General features: G+C 24.8%; 4 protein-coding genes across 4 annotated transcripts; 3 read left to right on the forward strand and 1 right to left on the reverse strand.

Moving 5' to 3' along the window:
- Nucleotides 1-5,982: 5,982 nt before the first annotated feature.
- LOC129613400 (uncharacterized) lies at nt 5,983-15,805 on the reverse strand. The gene is made up of 3 exons (XM_055527440.1): nt 15,458-15,805; nt 11,169-11,906; nt 5,983-11,109 (listed from the first exon to the last, which is right to left on the reverse strand). The coding sequence occupies exons 1-3, from the start codon at nt 15,735-15,737 to the stop codon at nt 6,059-6,061; spliced, it is 6,069 nt and encodes a 2,022-aa protein (XP_055383415.1). The 5' UTR covers nt 15,738-15,805; the 3' UTR covers nt 5,983-6,058.
- A 700-nt stretch (nt 15,806-16,505) lies between these two features.
- On the forward strand, nt 16,506-18,093 carry LOC129613406 (uncharacterized). The gene is made up of 2 exons (XM_055527450.1): nt 16,506-16,650; nt 16,706-18,093. The coding sequence occupies exons 1-2, from the start codon at nt 16,642-16,644 to the stop codon at nt 17,777-17,779; spliced, it is 1,083 nt and encodes a 360-aa protein (XP_055383425.1). The 5' UTR covers nt 16,506-16,641; the 3' UTR covers nt 17,780-18,093.
- A 1,005-nt stretch (nt 18,094-19,098) lies between these two features.
- LOC129613362 (uncharacterized) lies at nt 19,099-20,064 on the forward strand. Its single transcript, XM_055527373.1, has 2 exons — nt 19,099-19,126; nt 19,427-20,064. The coding sequence occupies exons 1-2, from the start codon at nt 19,099-19,101 to the stop codon at nt 20,014-20,016; spliced, it is 618 nt and encodes a 205-aa protein (XP_055383348.1). The 3' UTR covers nt 20,017-20,064.
- A 539-nt stretch (nt 20,065-20,603) lies between these two features.
- Nucleotides 20,604-23,852, forward strand: LOC129613372 (chromatin assembly factor 1 subunit A-like). Its single transcript, XM_055527392.1, has 2 exons — nt 20,604-21,283; nt 21,340-23,852. Exons 1-2 carry the CDS (start codon nt 20,665-20,667, stop codon nt 23,730-23,732), a joined length of 3,012 nt encoding a protein of 1,003 aa, XP_055383367.1. The 5' UTR covers nt 20,604-20,664; the 3' UTR covers nt 23,733-23,852.
- The last annotated feature ends 17 nt before the right edge of the window (nt 23,853-23,869 follow it).

The following is a 23,869-nucleotide window of genomic DNA, read 5'->3' on the forward strand; positions in this document are numbered from 1 at the left end:
AGAAAAACAAAAAAACGTGTATTTCGGTAAGTTTATTTTTGTAAAAATTTTCTTTAATCACAAATAAGTATATGATTTAAAACCATTTATTATGTTTATACAGAAAATATATTCGATCAATTGGTTCCAATATTATTAATTCATACAATATAAAAAGAATAATATAAAAAGAAGAAAAAAATATAAGAAAAGACCCTGATTTGACCCACTTTTCATTTAACAATTAATTTTCAAGTGGGAACGTTTACTTAAAAAAACAACATTAAAGAACAACAACAACAAAAATATTTCTTATACTTGCTTTTACTTATGAAAAACTGAATTTCGTTAAAAATACGTGAATGAATTTTACTTGCATCCATATACATACTTACATATGCATATATTATGTATATGTATATATAAAAATATATTTACATAATGTGCTTATGAAAAAAATATTCCCATTTTGTTTTTAACCTTCATGTTTTCAAAAAATTGTACAATATAATTTCTGATTTCAAGTTTTTATAAAAAAAATAAATAAAATAAAATCGGTTTCCTATTATTAAATATTAAAATTATAATTTCTTTTTTAATTTATGTTAAGAAAAATTTCCTACATTGTTTAAAATTTTACTTTATTTGAAAATACATTGTTAATTTTTTGTTTTTTTGCTAAATTATTAAGAATTCATGAATTAAAATTGCAATAATTACCACATATTCTCTAAATAGTGTAAAAATATGATAAATCTCTCGGAATATAAAGTGTTTTAAGTGTTGAGTAATTTTAAAACATAAATTATTAAAGTTCGCATTGTTCTACAGGGTGGCGCAAAAAGAACGATTGGTAAATTCTTAAACGTCAAATTTTACAAAATCTGAGTTGTCTGAGTTTACGGATACTCTCCTACGTTTTTACTCTCAGTCAAAGTTTAAATTCTTAAACGTTTAAAAAAAGTCAATTAAGCGTCAAAATTGTAGATTTTTTTTTTTACATGCAGACAGTCTGACGTAGTAATTCAGTAAATAAATTTGATGTGTTGAGTGACTATCATTACGTTAAAAATAATATAAAAAATATTTTTATTGTTAATTTTTAATATGTAAGTATAAAATTATTTTAAATCTAAAAAAAAATTTTTTTTTGTTTTGACGTTTACGGATGATCAAAATTCAAAGTCAATCACGGGTAAAAAGTTTACTAGATTTCTGTCCGTAAAAGTTTTAGTTTCAGACAGTTTGCAGACTAAAATCAAAATTTTGACGTTAAAGAATTTGCGGGATACGTTTTGAATTCTTGATAACTTTTTTATTTATTAATTTTTTTTTTTTATTTCAGAATCTTGTAAACAAGGCTTGACAAATTTATAATGGAGCAGTACACAACGCAGCAGCGAACAAAAATCATAGAATTTTACTATCAAAATCACAGGTCAGTTACTTTAACTCGGCGAGAATATCGGCGATATTTCAATGTGCGGAATCTGCCCTCTGCAACAACAATAAACCGCCTGGTAAGACATTTTGTATTTGTAAAATTAATATGATTATAAAAATTTTAATTTTTGCCTGCAAAAATTTGTCAAGTTGGCGTCAATTCCGTTAATTTTTGACATAATGGTACAAATTGAATTTAGTATATTCTTATTTTCGTTATTAAATTATTAGTATATTTAGTATATTCTTACAAATTGACGAAACTTGATTGATATTCAACATATTGTATACACCATTCACAACATATTAACTTAATAAAATCTCGATTTAACACATTTATCGCAGTAAGCACTAAATTAACAAACTCATATTCTAATTTCTAAATAGTATAAAAATTCCTTAAACGAGTCACTCAGAAATTTTTTATATCGTTTCTAATTAATAGTTTTCAAGTTAAAGTAACTTTAATTACAACTTTCAAATCAAAGACGACTTCTTTTATTGCCTAAACAATGCTTTTCAAAAAGTCTTTGTAATTTTACGAGGGACTTTTTTGTAACATACATGCTCACTAATAATTTATAGTAAAATTGATTGAAATTTGTTCAAATTTTTCTCTTTCCAAATTTTTTTTCATAAAATACTTATAATAATGTACGATTTTTCGAAAAAAATCATATTTTAGTCAACAACTTAAAATTATTTGCCAATATTATTACAATTTTAAGACTAATTCAAATTTCCAAATTTAAAAAAATTCCAATTTCATTACAATATGACGATTTTTTTTAAATTTTGAGCATATTGGGAAAGAACAATGAACTCAAATTAATAAAAACCAAATAAATTATTTAAATTTTTATTTTTTTTTTTTAAATTCGGGTTAAATAAATAAATATTTTTTTCATTTATTTATAATTGGCGTCTCTGTTTTTTAGCGCTTCATCTAACACTCAAAATCTAAGTATAAGTACACTTAATATAAATGTATGCAAAAATATGTATATTAATACGTACTCAAATAAAACTTGAATTATAAGGTGTAAAATAACTTCATACTTATATACCACATAATTGTATACTCATTTTGTAGATAATTAAAATAATAATAATGAAATTCAAATGAAAATAAACCAAACTTTTTAAATACCATAAAAATATTTCATGTCTTCCTGTATCGTAAATTAAAACTTTTCAAATTTCAATGCACATATACATATATATATATATATTAACTTATTCGTGATGATTAAAATTGATACGTACTGATTTTAAATATACAAACATGCAGCTTATATAACTTTTAATTTAAAAATTATAAGCGAACAAGAATCAAACAAATTTTATGAAAATTTTATAAAATGAATAAAAATTTTTGTCAAAGGCTCTACAATAACAAGAAGAGGGAGATTTCGACGTTGGAGAATTTTTCTTATAATTAGAATAAACAAAAAAAAATTTTTTTGAATTTCATTAATTTTTTGGTAACAATATAAATCTTATTACTTATGTAAGTATGTAAATTGAAGAAAATTAAATCAAAGTTTCCTTCTTAAGTCCTTTATAACAAATTTATTGAAATGAAAATGTGCAATTTTTTGATTACACTACACCTCAGTTATAGATAGTAGCTTGTTAGCAATAATATTAGATACTATGGCAATTAATTGATGTTTCAAACACATTCTTAATATTTCATATACAATTATACAAGAAATAGGTGTTCTTTCTATTAAGTTAGTGATTTTCACTAACTACGGCTGTTGATGACTAAAAATTAGGTTATTTTAATTAAATCCCTCTTACAATCTACGACAAATATTTTATTGCAATTATTGTAATCATTCAATGCCATATCAAAATATTTCAATTCATTTAATTTTGCATGAAATTATATTTGAACAATTATATTATTTCTGCACTAATAATATTTTTATTTCATTGTTATAAGATTACATCCTCGAATTTGTAATTTATTCATTAAAACAAAAATTAATAAAATATTCTTGAATTATAAACAACTTTTAATAATCATAAATAACTTGTTTCATCTTTTTACTTTTGCTTCTTTTTCTAATTTCATTAAGATATTTATTTTATTTAATTATTATAATTAAAATTATAATTACCTATTATTACAAATTTTAATTGAGAAAACAAATTAAAAACAATAGCGTACTTTTATATCATTTTTTACTTAATTTTAAATTAATTTTATAACATAATTAAATGGCAATAGAATTCTAAAAGAACCGGTCTTTAAAAACATTAAAACTTAATTTTTTAAAAAATAATTACTTAATTCTATTATATAATAGTATAATGAGTAGATATTAAAATTTCATACAATTTTTTTGTGAAAAGAAAATCCCATTAAATATTTAATTTTATTATAAAAAAAAATAAATACTTTAATCATTATTACTTACCTATTTTTTATATTAGTATTTTATTATCCAAATTATTTGAAAATTAAGTAATCCATTAAATATAATATTTAAAATTTTAAAAAAAAAAATTGAAATTAATATGAAAATTTCAATATTCAAATTTTATATATTTCAATAAGAAATCATAATTAAAAATTTCAAATAACATTTTTATATTTTGAAATTATTAAATTTTTTAATTTTATAAAACAATTAATAATTATATATATATTTTATTATTGTATGCTAATTACAAAATATTGGAATATTTTTAATTTTTAAAATATAATTACATTTTTCAATCAATTAATAATTTTCTCACTTTTACCAATATAACAAATTCTAACAAAATACCTATATGATTTAATTATTTTTTAAAAATTATTACGTATTTAATTATTATTATAATAAGACATACATATAAAATCTTGATATTTTTAAACTTGTAATAAATGCAATATTTATTATTTACTATTTTACTAAAATTATTAATTATAATTATCAAATAATTTTGTTGATTTAATAAAAGAAAAATTGAAAAAAAAATTTCCCTCTACTATAGAATTTTAACAATTTATTATTTTTTTTCATTAAATTAAATTATTATACTTAATATTTTTAATTAACATAAAAATAAATTTTATAATTAATATACATATGTATATGTATAACAATTAATATAACAATTAAAAATATTTTATCGTACACTATTAAATTATTTCGAATTATATAAATGCTAAGAAAATTCTTAATTATATAGTATGTACCTAAATATTAGAATTTTTTCTTAAAAAATAATTTTTGAAAAACTTTAATTTTTTTTATTCATATTCATTTATTTAATGCATATATACAACAGATATACAATATATATTCACATACTTATCGACTTCACTGTAATTTTTATAATCGAATACAACACATGAATTTTTCTTATGTATTTTTAATAAATAAATATTATAAGTAAACTTTTCGTATATAAAAAATATTAACGAAACACTTGTATGCAAAAAAAAAAAATAATTTTCTTATATGTACTTTCGAGCGTACACACTTGTAATTTTGCAAAATAATTTGCTCGCGTATATTTAATTTTGCAGTATTGTAGAAAATTGTAGCCAAAAAAAAATCGATAAATATCATTTAAAAATAATTATAATTTAAAAAGTTTTAATTTTTATTCCTTTAATTTAAAATATTTAATTAAAAAATAAATAAATAAAACAAAAAAACAAACAAATTCCGCCGACCGATTAATATAAAACGTTCTTTACGTCAAATAATCCAAAACTCAACTAAATTTTCTTTTCTCTTTTACAAAATTACGATTTCCTCTACCGAATGAATGAAGTTAGAGATTTTCAAGTTTTTTTTTTTTTTGGTCTCTAAAATAATATGTATTTAAATACTATAATATGTATGTGTTTGTATGGGAAAGAATAAAATGCCAGGTGGAATGACTTGTTTATGTTACCTACCATACCATGCTACCGCAATAATATTAAATAAATTGATATTGATGAAAATTTTCTGATGATCGTTCATTGTGTTTGTTTTCTCTTTTAAAACATCAATACTAACACTATCATAGAATTTTTATACTAATAATTATTATTTTAATCTTGTTTACAACTTTTATTTATTTATATACATATATATGTGTAACTAAGTTGGCATAACAAAAATTATTTTATGTTACATTGAAGTAACACAAAAGTATGTAAACATTTGCAATGAAATTTATTAAAAAATAATTTTTAAAAATATATTTTTGGAAATTCTTCCTTAAAATCTTCAATATATGTACAATTCAATTATTTTAAGCAGTTTTAAAATGATTTCCTTTTTCGATCAAATCGATTATAATTTTGACTTTCTTTGAAATCGATTCTTTTTTCATTGTTCAATATTTTATTTGCTAAATCGATTAATTATTTTTTAATAATTCGATCAAATATTTTCAAAATTTAAATATACTTTCATTAATTAATCAAAAAAGTTAAATTATAATATTGAATTATTGCATTTCAGAAATATAAATAAAATGGATTACTAGCATTAAACTCTTTACTTTTAATGTTTCTCACTATACAAACATAATTAAAAAAACCAATTATTAAAAAAATCAATTACAACTTTATATTTTATTACACATCATATATAAAATTTCTTTCATGATATAAAAAAAACATAATTAATTTCTCTTATCAATTTTGATCTTGACTCCAATTTATAATAAATTCCCTTAAACTTAGCAAAGCTAATTGTCCATAATCATCATAACTATTATCATCTTTTAAACGTCTTAAAAAACATTCTTTACTTTCAACACCAACAGGACCATATTTTTTTATATTTAGAATTCTCCAAATATCTTTTTTGTAATGTTTCTGAGCACATAATAATAATCTATTTAAATTTTCTTCTGTTAAAGATTTGTGATTTTTTCCAGCCGACTTTTGTAAAATATTTAAATATCTAGCAAAATTATTTAATGAAATACGCGAAGTAATATGTGAGCTTAACTTTATCAATAACTTAAATATAACTGTTTCCAGATGTTGAAAATTATAAAATTCTGCTTCTCTTATTTTTATTGAAAACCATAAATTATTGATGATACTAATAACTGCTTCGATGGTATCAAATTTATAATATTCTATTTCTTCTATAACACTATTAAGCCATGGTAATATACCAATATAATCTATTAAGATCTTACTTGATGCTGGAATTTTACAACAAATTGATATTATTGATAAAATTTGTAAATTTAAATCTAAATTAGTCATAACACTAAAATAGAAGCCCATTAAAGCTTTAAAAATATTATTTGTTATTAATATAACCAAATCTGAACTAGATTTTATTCCATCCTTAATTACTTGTAAAATAAATTTTTGAAATAGCGTATGATTAACTTCAGAATTATGAAAGAGAACATTAAATTCTGGTACACATAAGAAATCAAAAGTTTCTTTTAAACGTAAGTACATTACAATTGTTTTATAAAGTGAATCTGTTGGTGTTATTAACAAATTTACAGCTCTAGCTAAAAATAATCCTGATATATAGGGAACTTTAGGAATACCATTCTTTTTATGCTTAATCCAATTAATTTGTAATTGATTTAATCCATTCTGAATATTATCGTATGCCTGAATCCATAATGGTTGATCAAAAAATTTTTTACTTTCAATATGCTGCCTATAACGAAGTTGACAACATCCTGCTGCCAAACGCATTTCTTTATCATGACTTGACAAAGCTGCAAATAGAATACTCAAAAGTCCATTTTGAACAGGTCGCACTGGTTGAGATTGTATTTCTGGGGCAAAACACATACACATAAGTGGTATCATAAATGCTGGATCATAACAATTTTCATAAAGAATATCTCTTTTTAAACATAATTTTAGTAGAGAATTATCAATTTTGCTATCGTTTTTGTTATTGTAACCTGCAAATAAGAAGTTTTCAATTTCCTTTTCAACAGCATTGGAACCGAAATTCGAAACTAAATTTTCTGGATTATCAAACACTACTGCTGGCAATTGTTTCAAAGTATTGAGTTTCCTCCAAACTGGAAAGTTTTCTATAGTAAATTCACTTGTAAATCGATCTATTAATGACATTACTTGATCAACTGTAAGCTCTTGCTGCTCTAAAGTTGTGGCGTCAACTTTTCCTAAAGAATAATGTGAGACAGCTGTTTCACCCCATACAAATGGTCTAAATTCGTATAAATTTACTTCATTTTTCTCATAATATTGAATTAATGCTAAAATGTATCTATCAGATTTACATAATTTTGCATTGTAGGAACCCAAAAATATTGGTATATGTTTTTTATTTAAGATTTTTACATTTTTCTGAACTAAAATTAAAAGTAAATTAAAAATTTGTGTTTTTGTTTCACTTTGCGTATTATCAAAAACAATATCAGTGAATTTAGAATGTGATAAAATCATGTCAAAAATTTGCTTAGTTTCATCATTTTCACATTCTACTTTACTAAATATAAATGAGCTCAAATATGCTAATATTTTTAAAATACTCGAATTTATTTTATCTTCCAGAAGATCATTTGCTTTTTGTATACCATATTTTAAACAATTTTTGTAAAACGCTGGCCAATATTGCGATTCTTTGATCATATTAAAATCAATTAACTCATTATTGTTATATTTTCGGAAATATGATTCCATCCCGTTATATATGGAGTAATTTAAATAGTCAATTTTTTTTTCATCAAAACTATCTCGCCTAAATATTATATTATACAGTTGTAGGCAGTTATTTAGGAAATTTGCAAAAATTGATTTGTATTCATCAGAGTTGCAGTGTAAGGATTGAATAGCTTTGCCAAAAATAGCATTTAATAATTTAATTTGATATATTTCAACTGTATCCGTTTTCACAATTTTTTTAGAAAAGTCCACACATTCATTTATAGGCATTACTTCATTTACAAGATATATTGATACTTCTACATTTTCTTTATAAATTACACCTGATTTTTGAGGTTTTTCTATAGTTTTCATAAATCCATTTTTAAACTCTTGATAAATTTCTTTTAACAACTTATTATTAATTTTAAAACTTGGATTTTGGTGGATTAAAATTTTTAATAACGGATATATAATTTCCTTTTTAAATAAATTCTTTTCTATGTTATCTAAGAATATACTTTGCAATTTCGGATTTCTCTCTAACATTAAAACAGCTAATTTGATTGCACTTTTCGTAAGTTTCTTACAATCAAAAAATAGTTTAAATAGTCTATCCGGGAATATATCGATACACTGGTGTGATATTACCAATAAATTATAAAAAGATTCCTCAAATTTCTCTAAATTTTTTTCAAAATCATTATTTTCATTAAGTAATTCAATATATATGTTGGAAAGTTTTATACATAAATTTTTGTCATACATTCCTTCTCTTAATGCGGATATTCGATTTAATGTAGTGCATAAAATTTCAAAATATACAGATTTATTCTGGATTTCGGTTTTATCAACAAAATCTTCATGACTTAAATGACAAATGCATTTTAATATTTCAACACATTGATCATTTGTCATTCGAAAACTTTCTATAACATTTGTAATCAATTCAGATTTTGGTTTTGTTTTATTTTTCATTGTTTTTTTAACTTGAACTCCAATCTCATGAACAATTTTTTGTTGAAAATTTATTAGAAATTCATTAACTTCATCACCAATTAGTTCTGTTACAGAGTTCGTCAAATCACATAATAGTAATAAAAAATTTTGTTTCGATTCTGTTTCCGCAAACACATCAAAATCTTGAATTAAATGTATGTGACTTGAATATATGTATTTCAAAATTTCTTTCAAATAAAATATATCAGTTTTTGGGAATAAATCACCATCTCCAAATATGACACCTTTGAATGATGTTCCTTTATCACTATCCAATAGATGTAAAATTTTAAGAAAATATTTTAAAAATTGATGACTTGCTTTTGCATTATTTTCTTTAAAACGTTCACCTTCAACAAGATGTAAGGTTGTAAAAATTGTTAAATATATATAAAGCAGTATTAGACGCTCGTTTTCAATAATATCAATTAAAATATGTTCTTTAGTACCATTCAAAATGTTTATTTTACCTTTTCCAGTAGTATCTTGAAAAAGTTCAAAAAATACTAAGTCTCCTTTTAAAATTGCTTCTTGAATCCTATTATAAAACGGAATTTCTCCAGTACCTGGAATCGCTTCAACTTTATTTTTTTTTAGAATCTTTTTCATATAATATTTATTTGCCTCATTCTGAGAATTGTTAGAATATACTTCGTAAATGGATTCGGGAAATGGATGATAATGAAATAATAAAAGTGATACCATATCTAAGAATTTGATAATTTCCTCATCCTGATCAATTTTCAGATATATAAAATGGAGAAGAACACTTAAACTTAAAGGTTCTACATAACCTTCGACAGCCTCTCCACTTTCAATTTTTTCGAAGAGCATTTTTAAATCGGAAACTTTTTCGAATTTTGAATGCTCTACATTGGAAATATTATCATTTATTTCTTCTTCGACTTCTTTTAAAGGTACTTGAAAGCAAGCATAAAACATAAATATTAAAAGATCAACATCTGCAGGATCACATAATTTTAAAGCTTGCAACCATATATCAATCTCAAGTTTATTTGTTTCAGAAAAAAACTTTGTGTTAATAAATATACTACGCAATACATTTCCAGCTTCCTTTTGCATTTCTTTTTCGCCATTAACAAAAACATTAACAAAACATTTTAAAATCCGTTCAAAAATCTTTTGATCTGGTGATAATTTTAAAGGTGTTAATAGTAATATAGTTTTGATGGCTTTTAATTCTAATTTAATGTTTTTAGTTCCCAGTTCATCTGAGTTAAAAATGGGATCAAGAAAGGTCATATAATCTATAATCAAACCTGATTTATTGAAAAATGTACGATGATGAGTTGCAACTAAGAGAACTAAGTCCAATATTACGTCTAAATATTCCATTTGCCTTGGATTATCGAAATCCAAAGTTCTCGTAGTTTGAAACGACGACTGTAAGATATTTTCCATTGTTGGAAAATTTACAGATATGAAATTTATTAAATCCAATTTAAAACGTTTCATGTCACTGCCTTTATACTTTTCACGATCAAGTATAGCAAACATATAATTACAAAACTGCTGAAACATAGTCAGCAACAACTTTGAAGTTTCAAACCGTAACTCAAAATTATCTGAAAACAAGAACATGTCTCCCTTTAGATGTACTAATATTTCTGGACTTAAACAAATGTCTTTTATTAAAAATGTATAATCGTTCAAGCTTATCTTATCTAATATTTTATGGAATATGGATGGTGCACAAGCTAAAATCAATTTTCTGATGAAATCAACAACGTTTAACCAAAAGGCTTTTGCTGTTTTATATGGATTTACGTATGGTCCGTAAAATCTTATTATACTTCTAGCAATATCTGGACACGTTTTTAATATATTGATAACTAATTCTGTTTTCATATCATCCATCCATGGATATTTTAATGACTTCAAAAATTTCTTCTGTAATTGATTTTTTTTTTGTTTATAATTTGTCATTGAATCAAATGCCAAACCATATTTTCGAGATGTTAATAAGACAGAAAGAAATTCATGAACAGCTTCCCTGACTTGAAGTTTATCACCATTAATTTTTTCATTATTTTTTTCAATATTTTCATCTTTAGCCAAATTTTCATTATCTAAATATAAAATATGAGTTTAGTATAGTTCATTTCGATTGAAAAAATATTAAAATTACCTTCAATTATTTTTTTGTTTGCCTTGCCAATGTTATCTTTAGGCCAGTTGTATAAATGTGCTAAATCATTCAAAGATTGAGAATCAAATAAGTATACTTTTTTTGTTTTTAATACATCTGGATTTTCTAAAACAAATTTTTTTATAGTATTTAAAACAACGCATATCGTAACACTATCATCATTTATGAGTCCAGACAGTAAGGCTTTGAATAAATGTCGTTTATCCATAATATTTCTAATTAAAACTATATTTCCATCAATCAAATATGATAAAATAAAATGAATAAATGATTTACGAACACTTTCATTTTCATTTTGCTTCAATGTTGAATGCGATAATAATTTTTCAATAACTTTAGTATTTAATAAAAACTCAAGGCAACTTAATATTTGTCTACCAAGCTCAGGTTCCAAACATACTATTGCTGTAAGTAGTTTCAAAATTATTGTTCTATGATATTGACTTGGCGATTTTAATAATTTTTCAATTATTTGACTATGACTTTTTAAAAAATATCTTGATGCATTGATGGCACTTAAAGTGTACTCTTTTTTATCTGCTAAAATTTTCATCAAAACCATTTGAAATGCATCGCAAATATATGACACATGATGAAGATGTGTTTTGTCAATTCTTTCCAATGCTTCAACTAATTCTAAGGGTTTTCCCTTCTTACTCATATATTTACTAATAAAGTTTTCATTTTTTTTGGCTAAATGTAAAAAATGTCTTAATTCTGAAAAAAAAAAAATAGAAAAATTATTTTAATATACTTTAAAAAATGATAAATTATTTTAAAATTCTTTCTTATTATAGTTAATAATACAGGAAAGCAAAGCGAAGGCATCCCACAAAGTATTTTTATCAAAATGGTATTGGACAAGTCAAGGACTTTTTTCCTTGACCAACATCATTTTGATATTAGACAAGTCAAGTGTTTGTTAAGAGCTTTATATTATAGTTGTCCATTGAAATTTTTCGGGATTTTTGAATAAGTGTGCCCTTAAGGTGTTAGAAAATCTTAAATGGAATGACTAATTAAAATAGTAATTTTAATTGATAATTAATACGAAATAGAAATGAAATTTTTTTTATATAAAAAAATAATTTCTTATCAAATGTGCAAATTTCCTCCTTGATACTTAATATAAATATAATTTTTTTTATAAAAACACTAAATAAAAAAAACTCTAGGTCAAATTCTTATCATGAACAAATTCTAAATTTGTAATGAAAATAAAAGTTTTGGTCAGAAAAATGTGATTATTCTCGCAGAAAAAATATCAACTCAATTAGTTTATATGAAACATTTGTAAAGAAAACATTCACTTATGAAAAAAACGATACGAAGCTAAAAAATATTACAATATGACTAAGCTTACTTTGGCATCAATATTTTGGCTGAGTCTTGCACTCAATGTGGTAATTAAAATAGAATTAGGTTTAACTGTTTAATCTAACTAAAATAAATAAAATTATAATAAGTAAATATTAAATTATTAAAACATTTTTCAAAAAAAATATTTTCGTAACAGAAATCATCCCCACTAGAAAATGGATTTGATGAAAACGCTGCTCAAAAGCATATAAATGAAACTAGTGAAGAATTTATAAATTTGTATAATATTATGGCTCAAAAAGCTTTTGAAATTGATGATGAAAATTTTATAGAAGCATTAATGAGCATTGATCTTTTGGAACAAGTTGCAATGAATCTTGCTGAAATGGCACAGTATACAAAAAACTATCCATATGAACAGTTTTCCAATGAAGAACTTAAATCTGGTATGAGAAATTTACGTACAGCTGCATATCTATATGTTTTAGAGGAGAATTATTTCAATAAATTTATGTTTTCGACACATTTTTTACAACAATTGGGAACAAATGAAAAAGTATGTGAATATAAAAATCCTAATAATTGTGAATTATCATTTTATCCGGATATTGCAAAAGTTATTTCTAAATCAAATGATGACGAAGAATTGAAATATTATTGGGCAGCATGGAGAGATACTCTAAAAGAAGATAAAATGTTACATTTGAAAAATTTTATTGATTGGTTTGAAGAAGCTGCAAAACTTACACAAGTACCACCTTTGGCTTTATGGTACAGGGTATACAACGATGAAAAATTTATTACAGAAATGGAAAAAGTTATGAATGAATTATTACCATTTTATAAGAAACTCCACGCTTACATAAGATATTCTTTGCTTAAAACTAAAGGTAGCGAAATTATTTCAGCAGATGGATTAATTCCAGATCATTTAATTCAACAAGTCTTAGCACAAAATTGGAAGAGAAAAAATGATATTGAAATTCCATTCCCTGAAGATCAACTTGTGCAATTAGATGAAAAAATCAATGAAAAAAATTACGATGCACTAAAGTTTGTTCAAATTGCCAACAACTTTTATAAATCTATTGGCTTTGAAGATCTACCACAGTAAGATTTTTATCAAATTATAATAATTTTTTTTATTTAAACAAAATGTGATTGTAGAAATTTCTGGGCTGATTCATTTAAACCAATTCCACAAAGTATTGAAAAATCAAATTGTCGGGCTGAAATATTTGATGAAACTCCTTCACCATATATTAAATATTGTCAACATACAGATTTTCGTAAGTTTTTGCAAATTCATGGTTGGTTGGCACCTATTCACTACGCTTATCAAAAGAAAGATTTACAATTCGCGTACTTTCAATCATATAAATTTGCAAGTCCTGTTGGAGAGGCTGTAATTTTATCAGCTTCTACACCAAAATATTTAGATGAGTTAGATATAATACCAAGTTCTGAATACACTGAAAAGCAATTCATTAATCGATTATTCAAAATGGTAATATAAAACTTATACTATTAAATTTTCAATATATTAAAGGTGGGTAAAATTTTAGGGTGTTCATACTATGTTCAATATACCAATGTTTTTCGTTCATTCCAAAGTTATAAATGATCTTTTATCAAAAGAAATACAAATAAATCAAGTTAACGATCACTACTGGCAATTAATGGCAAAATATGCTGGAATATCCCCTCCTATTCAAAGGCCAGAAGATTCAATGGATTTTTCAGATAAATTTTATCAAGATTTAGAAAATAATTTTCATACCAAGTAAGTTATCCGAAGCTATGTAAATATGCAAGAATATAAAAAAAAGTTGACTATATTTTTTTTATTGCAGTAAATTTGTAACTGAAATCGTAGGTTATCAAATTTATAGAGGTCTTTGTGAAAAAAGTGGAAGATATTCTGAGAGCGATCCGTCATTACCTCTACACAATTGTAATTTTTATAAAGCTCCAGAAGCAGGCGCAGCTTTGAAAGAAATGATGAAAATGGGATCAAAGAAGCCTTGGCGTCAAGTATTAAAAATTGCTACAGGTGATGACAATGGTTTGTGTGCCAATTCAATGTTAAAATATTATGAACCCTTGTTAACGTGGCTAAATGAGGTCATCACACTTCAAGGTATTTCTGTTGGATGGGCGTAATGATAAATTATAACTTTGAACAAAAAATACATTTAAAATTTATGAAAATTTATAAAATTATGAACCATAAAAATTTAATTATTCATCAAAGATTAATAAAGCAAATAAAATTAAATGCAAAATTTTCAACATAAAACTTGAAACAAATAGGACTGATTATGTAGTCTTCTCCCTAAACTTACTCAACATTTGAACCTAGATCCGAAAGCCAACTTAGGCTAGTCAAAGAGAAAATTTCATGATTTAGATAAAATAGGTGTCATTTAAAAAATAAAAGGTTACATAAAAAAGTAAAGGAATAGATGATACCTCAAAATTGATACATATTCTTTCCCGAAACTGCAGAATCCAGCGAAAAATAAGATAAAATTCAGACTAAAGTCCTTATGTAAGTACACGTGCGAAATGAAATTTTAAGTAGATTTAAGAAAGTTATTTTCGTAAAATAACGATAGACCCAATCCTGAGGGATGTTGTTAAACTACCCAATCACTTATAAATGCCAAAATCCACATCAAATTAAAAGTTAAGGAAAATGCCTATTTTAATAAACTTAAAGTGTATGCATTAATTATTCTAGCTACAAAAACCAAAATTATTTAGAAAAATTAGATGTTTAAATTTAAAAAACGATAATAGAATGGTAAACAACTGATATCATATGTAAGATATGTATGTAAATATATATGGTTATGTACATTTTTCTTAAAAAACACATTTTGTTTTAACTCAAATAAATATGTAAAAATTAAACATTTGTCTGTGATTTATTGTAAGTTACATACCTGAAATGAAGTTAGTTCCACGCAACTTCTCTCGAAAAGTTGTTATATTAAAATCTTTGGGAAATTTAATTTCCTCTTCTGTATCTTCAATGATTGCGGGAACATGTTCGTTGTCTATTTCCATAGTACTTTCGGCCTGATTTTCTTCAAGAGCATGGTTTTCAATCCCTTCATTTGAATTTTCCAAAACTTTTACGCGTTTCGCCTTTTTTCCATTTTCGTTTTGAGTAGTTTTCACTTTTCGTTTTTTTGATTTATTTTTATTTGTATTCATAGTCATACTGAGTAAAATATAAAACTATTTACTTTTAATCTTAAGAACACATGTTCGCAACGACGAACGGCAATGTGCAAGCCTTTTATTTACATTTAAATTCGAATTTTGACATATATAAAAAAGTCAAAAAAGACATTTCATGTGTGAATGTCGCTGCTAACGTAATAAAATGTTAAATTAAACATTTTTGACCCTTCAAATCTTCAAATAAACCTTAACTAATTGAGTTTATACTGCAGCCAAAATAACCTAAGTTACTTTTGCTAATGCTTTACATTTTAAAGAGAATACAAAGCAGATAAATATATCTATTAATATTAAATATTGATAATTATGTGTAAATTATATGCAATTTAAATTTGCTAAATAAATATAAATTTAATTTTAGTTAAAAAACCAATCAAATTGTTCTTCAAATAATTCATAAAATCAAAAAATTTTAATTCAAACCAAAATTCTTATTCAATGATATTATCATATTTGTTAGATAGATGGGAAAAATTGTAGAGTCTTAATACAGAAACAACAATAATTAATCTTTAAATTTAAATATCAAAAAAACATATACATAAGTGTCTCTTTTTTATTTATTTTTATTTTTACTTCACAATGGGTTTGGTTTTCCCAGCATTTTCCAACTTGAAATATAAAAAACTTTTAATATAAAAATTTGACACACTTTTATTTGTCAAAAAGCATACATCTAACATGTCAAAAGATCTTTGCATCCCTGAAAATACCCAATAAACAAAACATGAAAAATGTCATTAATGTAAATATACATACATGAATATATTTAGAAATAGAATTTTAATTTAGAGCAAAAGCAAATAAAACAAAAGCAAATAAAACAAAGGCAAAATTAAATATTTCATTATAGAATTCGTACATATTAACCATTTGCAACATGTCTGCGGTAAATATTTATTTTATTCTTATAAGTTCTTTTTGAAAATTGATCATTTTTTTAGGCCGTTTTTTTACAATATGATGATAATGATAATTCTTCGAATTCGTCTTTTGAAGAATTAGATCAACAAAATCCAAACCAAAATTTTGAGCTAATTGCAACACCTCTATCAACATCACCTTTATCTGATTTAACAGAATCTACAGAAATGTTATATCCAAAAGTTAACGAAACTGTATTTTTAAAATTTTTGCTAAATGCAGATGATCAAATATTTCTTCAGTATGTTCGATTGTCAAAACCTACTTTTGAATCTTTACTTAAAGAATATAAAAAGTTTCGGCATGTAAAAGATGAGTCATTGAATGTCAATTTACGTCTGGATCTATTAATATTTCTGTATTATCTTGGAACACAAGAAGTTCCACTCGAACATATAGTCGAGAAATTTGATAGAACACCCGCAGCTGTTGTCCAAGCTATAATTTCTGTTCAAGAATTAATTATTCAGAAACTTCTTCAAAATTACATAACATGGCCTAATAGTATTTCAGAACAAAAAATGTTATCAAAAGAATTTCAAAGAATTTATAATTGCGGTCCTGGTGTAATAGGAGTTTTGGGTTCGACATCTTTAATTGCAACAGAATCCGAGAGTGATTCAATTGGAAGTTTAATATTTCAAGCAGTAATTGACAGTAATCTTATTTTTCGAAATATTGAACTCAGTGAATTAGGTGCAATAGATGAAATTGAAGTTTTAAAGAACAGCTCAATTTATAAAAATATGTGTACTAATGTTGATGATATTAGTACTGGACAATATGTATGCCATCAAGGCAATTTTATACATTTCGTTTCAACTGCTAGTTTACCTTATGTTGAATTGGAAGGTGAAAATTGTAATTGGTTGAAAGAGACCACATATAATGATCAACATACTGCTGGTATAATGACAGCTAGCAAAAATTTTGATAATTTGATTGAATCCGTATTTGAAACTTTAAAAGGACGCTTCCCACGACTTGGAAATTTGGAAATATCATGGCGAGGATTTCAATTAAGACCATCAGATATGATAAAATGTGCTGCTGTTTTATCAAATTTTTGTAAGAACCGTGACGATTATCTTTAAAGGTTAATAATTTTGTTTAATAAATTGTATTAATGAAAAGTGAAATTGTATTAAAGTGTGAATCTCAAAAGTTCAATTCTTACTGAATTAATTAATATTATCCTAATATAAGAATTATAATTATTATATAAATAAGTAAAATACGAAACGGAATACAATATTATTCAATTATTTTTTTTTTTTTTGGAATTTCCATTTGTGAAATAATTTAGTAAGTAAGCTAAAATATATATAGGATATAAAATATGAAAAAAGTTTTAAAGTTTTGATTAAATGATAAGAATGAAATATAAAGGATATTCTTTATATTTTTAATGAATGGCAATTTTTGAATATTTATCATATCTTTTAAATAATATAGGAGCTTAAATGTTAAAAGAATTTTAAAAATAAATTATGTATATTATTGAAAAATCGTTAAAACAGTTTGTGTTCCTCTCCATTTTTAAAATCTTTAATTTTTTCCTAATTATTAAGTATATGCATTTCAAATTGCAATTATAAATAAACGATATTTTTAGAAATAAATTAAACGTACTTTGAACTTGGACAATTCTATAATGAAAAAAATTAAAGTACTTCACATTCATGTATTATGTACATACATATATGTAAGTATGTGCTGTTCAAATAAAAACTAAAAAAAAACAAAGGTTATTCACCTAAAATGTGAATTATTTTTATAAAATAAATTCCTCCTATTTCACGTCTGTTTATTTTTTTGCTCTAACTAAACTTGTCACTAAAATTGTTGGACCTTGAAATGCGAATGCATTAGTTCTTTTGTTTTATGAAAAATTTCTTCCAGTATTTTTGATGCATATCTACAATATAAATGTACATATATATATACATACTTAATCAATAAATGAAATAGCAATGAACAGCAATGAATACATATTTATTTATCTATTGTATTACCTGATATTACTCTAATCTATAAATATTTCATAAAAATCAAAGCTATCAATTTGTGCACTGAAAAATCTTTTTTCTCATATCTAAATATTGCATGTACATATGTATGTAGACATGTATGTAAGTACCACACAAAATTTCTTTTGTCTTCTTCCAAAAATTGATTTAATTCTGTCGTTTCCGTTTGTTTGTGTGTTTCACTATTTTTAACGATGCATAACGTTTTAATAGTTTTTTCCTCTTGTAATTCAAAGCAAAATGCTTTTTTTATTTTATTAATTGAATTATTATAAGACAACGATTATTTTTGTAACATGTTTGTATAAATTTACAATTCAATTTTAAGTACGTTTCTTGAAATATTGTTCACGTATATTTTCTTGCGTGTTAACTAAATAAATATGCAACTGTTATTCTTCTCTCAGTATGGTATTTTTAATGAATTGATACAACTAAATGCAAAATTAAGTACATATACAAAATGTATGTACCTCTTAAAATTATCTTATTGTTTTTAAACCCTCTTTTGTTTTAATCATTAATAAATCATGGCTATATTATTTGTACATTTTTATTTAAATTGAAAAAATCAGACTAAATTCAAATCAGTTATTTAATAACAAACTTAGTTTTTGGATCTCTTGCCGTGAAAAATGTTTTCTAAACAGAAATTCCTTTTAATAATATTGATTTATATTACCATTATTACGAAAATAACTTTAACTGAAGAGACAACAGAAAATTATCATCAAAAACAACAAAAATTATATGAAGGATGGATGCAAACTACACAAAATTTAATAAAAAATCAAACTGGAATTAAATTATTTCAGATTGCTAAAGAATTATTAAGTCGTTCAGGTGGTACAAGTCAAGTGTTAAGTTTAAATTTAAGCAATGTATTTTTATTACTTTTGCTTAAAGTTTTAATTATAATAGCTGGATTATTGGGTACTGGTCATTATGGATATTCAGGTTATGGTTACGGACGATATTCTGCTAGAAGATCAATTGAAAATGTATACGATATCCATGAAAATTGGTTTACTAATATAGAAAAAGATTTATATAAAGGATTTTTTATTGCAAGAAATTTTGGAGACTATAATTGTTTAGCTAAAGCAATTTGTGAAAATCCAAAGGTTGCTAAGCAATATACGCAAGCAAGTCGGGCTCTATTAAATGGAATACAAAAATTTTCTGGTGAAAATGTAAACAGTTATCCAGAATATGAAAATTTAATTGCTTTCTTTGAAAAAACTTCGAAAGAAAATTTTACAAATGTTGAGTGTGGCGAACGTTTTACCTGCATAATATAAAAATTATGCATTTACAATATGTAAGTATGTACTATATTACATAGTCTATGTAGGGACTAGATAAAAAAAACCTATCAAAAATTTTATAATTTTAAAGTTCTTAATTAAGAATTATTTAATATTTATACATACATACATATGTATGTATATGTATGTATGTAAATATTCAATTTGTTAATAAATCACGGATGTTAAAAGTAGTGTAGCTGCATATATGTATAGGTACATGAATGTAAAGTTTAAATAAAATAACGATACCTACTATGTTGAATAAAATAGTTTTATTTGAATTAAAGAACTAATACAAAAAAAAATTTTTAGATTGAGATGATTGAAAAGGTACAAAATTAAGACTGGATCAAATGTCGGATCCCGGTATTTTAATTATGTAACGTTCATACTAATACAAGTATAAGAATATTGTAATTTGCAAGCCTTTGAAAATTTCATTTTTAATAATCAAACGTAAAGTTTTTGACCTAGCTTGGCAAACACCCCTGACATTTTTTTAAATGACAGCAGTTGTCAAAACGTCTGTTAACAAATGTAATATTCGTTGCCATCGTGTACTGTGTTTATTTTGCGCCTTTTTGTATTAAGGTGCCTTTTGAAGAACAATATTGAAATATTATTCGTGTAAATAAAAATATGGATAATAATTTCACTGAGCAAGAAAAAACTACAAAAAAGCTGGTCCAAGCAAGATTACCTTTTAAAGTTTTATCCACAGTTGAAAAAAATAAATTAGTTGTAAATTCGGGGGGGAAATTAAAATCAAAAGATTTAAATTCAGTTACAGAAAGTGAAGTAGATGTTAAAGATAGTGAAGTAGATTCAAAATTGAACAATGATGAAATCATTATTTTATCTGAAGAGGATGAAGACAACGAAAGAAATAAGGATTCAGAGAAATGTGAGAATAATACTAAAAGTAAGACTCCTGATACGAAGCCAAAAGTATTTATTAAACTGCCTTTAAGTTCAAAAAAGAAAAGAAAATCAAGTGCATCTAATTGTTCATTTGATGAAGAAAAAAAAAGTATCCAAGATAAAGCAGAAAAACATTCTCCAAAGGTTGAATCAAATCCTCATAAAAAAGTTAAAATATCTGATTCTATTGCAAAACCAGTATATGATTCTACACCTATTATAAATTGTAAGTCCTCAAATTCAACAGAATTTAATTCTAATAACAACGAACCTACATCAAATTTAATCTGTGATAATTCAAAAACACCTGAAGCTATGGAAATCAATTCAAGTAATGGTATATCTCAGTATTGTTTTTGATAAATATTTTTGTTGAATTTTTTTTTTTTTTAGAGTTGCAAAAAGTAGAACAGTCTCCCTGTGTATTGAACAACAGTACTAATTTAGAAGAAAAAATACCTATACCAGAATCTGATAATTTCAATGAAAATGCTCAAGACAAAGAAAAAGAGTTAAAATGCGAAGCTACGTCGGCAGACTGCGAGGATGTAAATTTAGGAAAAGAAAAAAACAAATCTGATGTAGGCCTACTTTCCGACAAGAACAATGAAAGCTTTGAAACTTCTATGATGGATACTACGACTTTAGAAGAATCAGAATTAGAGTCCAGCTCCTCGCAAGAAACTAACGAAGATAAAGATTTAATCCCAGATACTAAAACTTTGAAAGATCAAAATGTTGAATCAGATACAAATACAAAAAAACTAAATGTTTCGAAGCAAAACAGCATAGCCAGATCTTCAAGAAGTGAACAAAAACGAAAAGAAAAAGAACAAAAACGGAATCAAGAGAGAATGGAGAGGGAAGAGAAACGTCGAAAAGAAAAAGAAGAAAAGGAGAAAAAACGTTTGGCAGAAATTGAAGCAAAAAATGAAGAAAAGCGAGTTAAAGAAGAAGAAAAGCGTTTGAAGGAAGAGGAAAAACGTAAGAGAGAAGAGATGAAGGAAGAGGACAGAAAAAGAAAGGAAGAAGAAAAACGTAAGAAGGAAGAGTTGAGAGAGGAAGAACGAAAAAAACGAGAGGAAGAAAAACGAAAAAAAGAAATGGAGAAAGAAGAAATAGAAAATAAAAAAAGAAAAGCCGCTGAAGTTTTTACAAAATTTTTCGTACCACGTTCGAAAGGAGTAGAAGACGGAAACTTATCTTTTACTGAAAAAAAAGAAAACGTTAACTTCATGCCGTTTCAAATTAAAGATGATATGAAGCTAGCCCCAATTACCAGGACACAACTAAATGTTGAACAAAAGAATGTGATTGACGAGTTTCTACAAAACGATAAAGACATCCCTTACTCTGAACTCTACACAGGAAAACTTAAATCTGGCAATTATAATCCAATGAAAAGTGAGAGAACTTTTCCAAAAATGGAAGATGACGATGATATAATTATTATTGACGAAATGCATGGTATCACTCAATATCTAGATGAAACTTCAAAAAGTTTAAAAAAATACAAAGCAAAATTTTTACTATTTCGCGAAAATAGGAGACCTCCATATTATGGAACATGGAGAAAAAAAAGTTCAACAATCACACCCCGTAAGCCATTTGGAATTGATAAACAGATATTTGATTATGAAATCGATTCTGATTTGGAATGGGAAGAAGAAGAACCGGGTGAATCTTTAAGTTGTAGTGATGATGAAAAGGAATCTGAAGATGACTATGAAGTTGATAACGAATTTTTCGTTCCTCATGGTCATTTGAGCGATGAAGAAATGGAAGAAGAGGACAAATCTCCAGAAGTGCTGAAAGCCAAGTTGAAAATTTTACAGCAGGAATTTGCTTGCGAAATGAAAAAGAAAACTGAAAAGATTAAACCTCGTCTGATAGGGGTTGTATGGAGTAATAAGGACTCGACGAAACCGGAAACTTGTCCAAATATTGTATGGGAATTCCTAAAACAACAAGAAATGATTTTTAAAGACAAAGTTAGTATTTCAATTCAAAAGGACAACTCTGGTGAAACCTCATCACCTGTACAACAAGAAAAGCAAAAATTAAACAAACGATCTGAATTACCAGAAGAATTTACCGCACCTCTAATAAAACTTGTTCACGGAAATACAAATAATAAATTATTTATAATTAAAGAATTTCAAGCACATTTATCAAGACTAGATTCCAATTCAGAAAATATGCATTTTACAAAATCTTGTATTAAAGAAAAAATTGAAAAAATGGCACAGTGGAAGGTCATGAAAAATAAAAATTTAAATAAGAATTTTCTGTGTTGGGCGGTATCAGATGAAAATTTGGAAAAATATGGCTTAGCAGATTTAGATATAGAAAACAAATGGAAATATATTATACCACCAAAAAACAAAAGAGAAATTGTTGAAACTGAAGAAATAAAAACTCCTAAACCAATAAATAAATCAAATGAAAATACTTCTGTCATCACAAAATTTACAAAAATTTTAACAAAAGAAGAAAAAGAGGAATCATTGAGCAATAATAAAGATAAAAATATAAAATCGTTAAAGAAAAGCTCTCCCACAATTGGAAAAATAGATGGATCAAAAGTAACCGATGAAATTAAACCCAATGCAATGAAAAAACGTGTTCCGATATTATATTCGGTACCCCGGGGTCAAAATGTACCTGAAGCTTCAAAAAAGATTGTTGTTGATGATTATTTAAAACAACAAAACAAATCTTCCACTTCATTGCCTCATAGTACTATCAATGTTCCCGAAAATGATGATTGCATTGTTCTGGAATAGTTTAATATTCTATTGTGTATTGTTAGAAATATTTATATGTATGATGGGAATTTGTATTATTCTTATTCAATTTATCACTTAAGGATTAGATTTTTAGTTTGAAAATAGTCTTTCTTACTTTCAATTTTAAAGATTAA

This window comes from Condylostylus longicornis, unplaced genomic scaffold (assembly GCF_029603195.1).
Source record: "Condylostylus longicornis isolate FDR11 unplaced genomic scaffold, ASM2960319v2 ptg000083l, whole genome shotgun sequence".
In the NCBI taxonomy this organism is placed as follows: Eukaryota; Metazoa; Arthropoda; class Insecta; order Diptera; family Dolichopodidae; genus Condylostylus; species Condylostylus longicornis.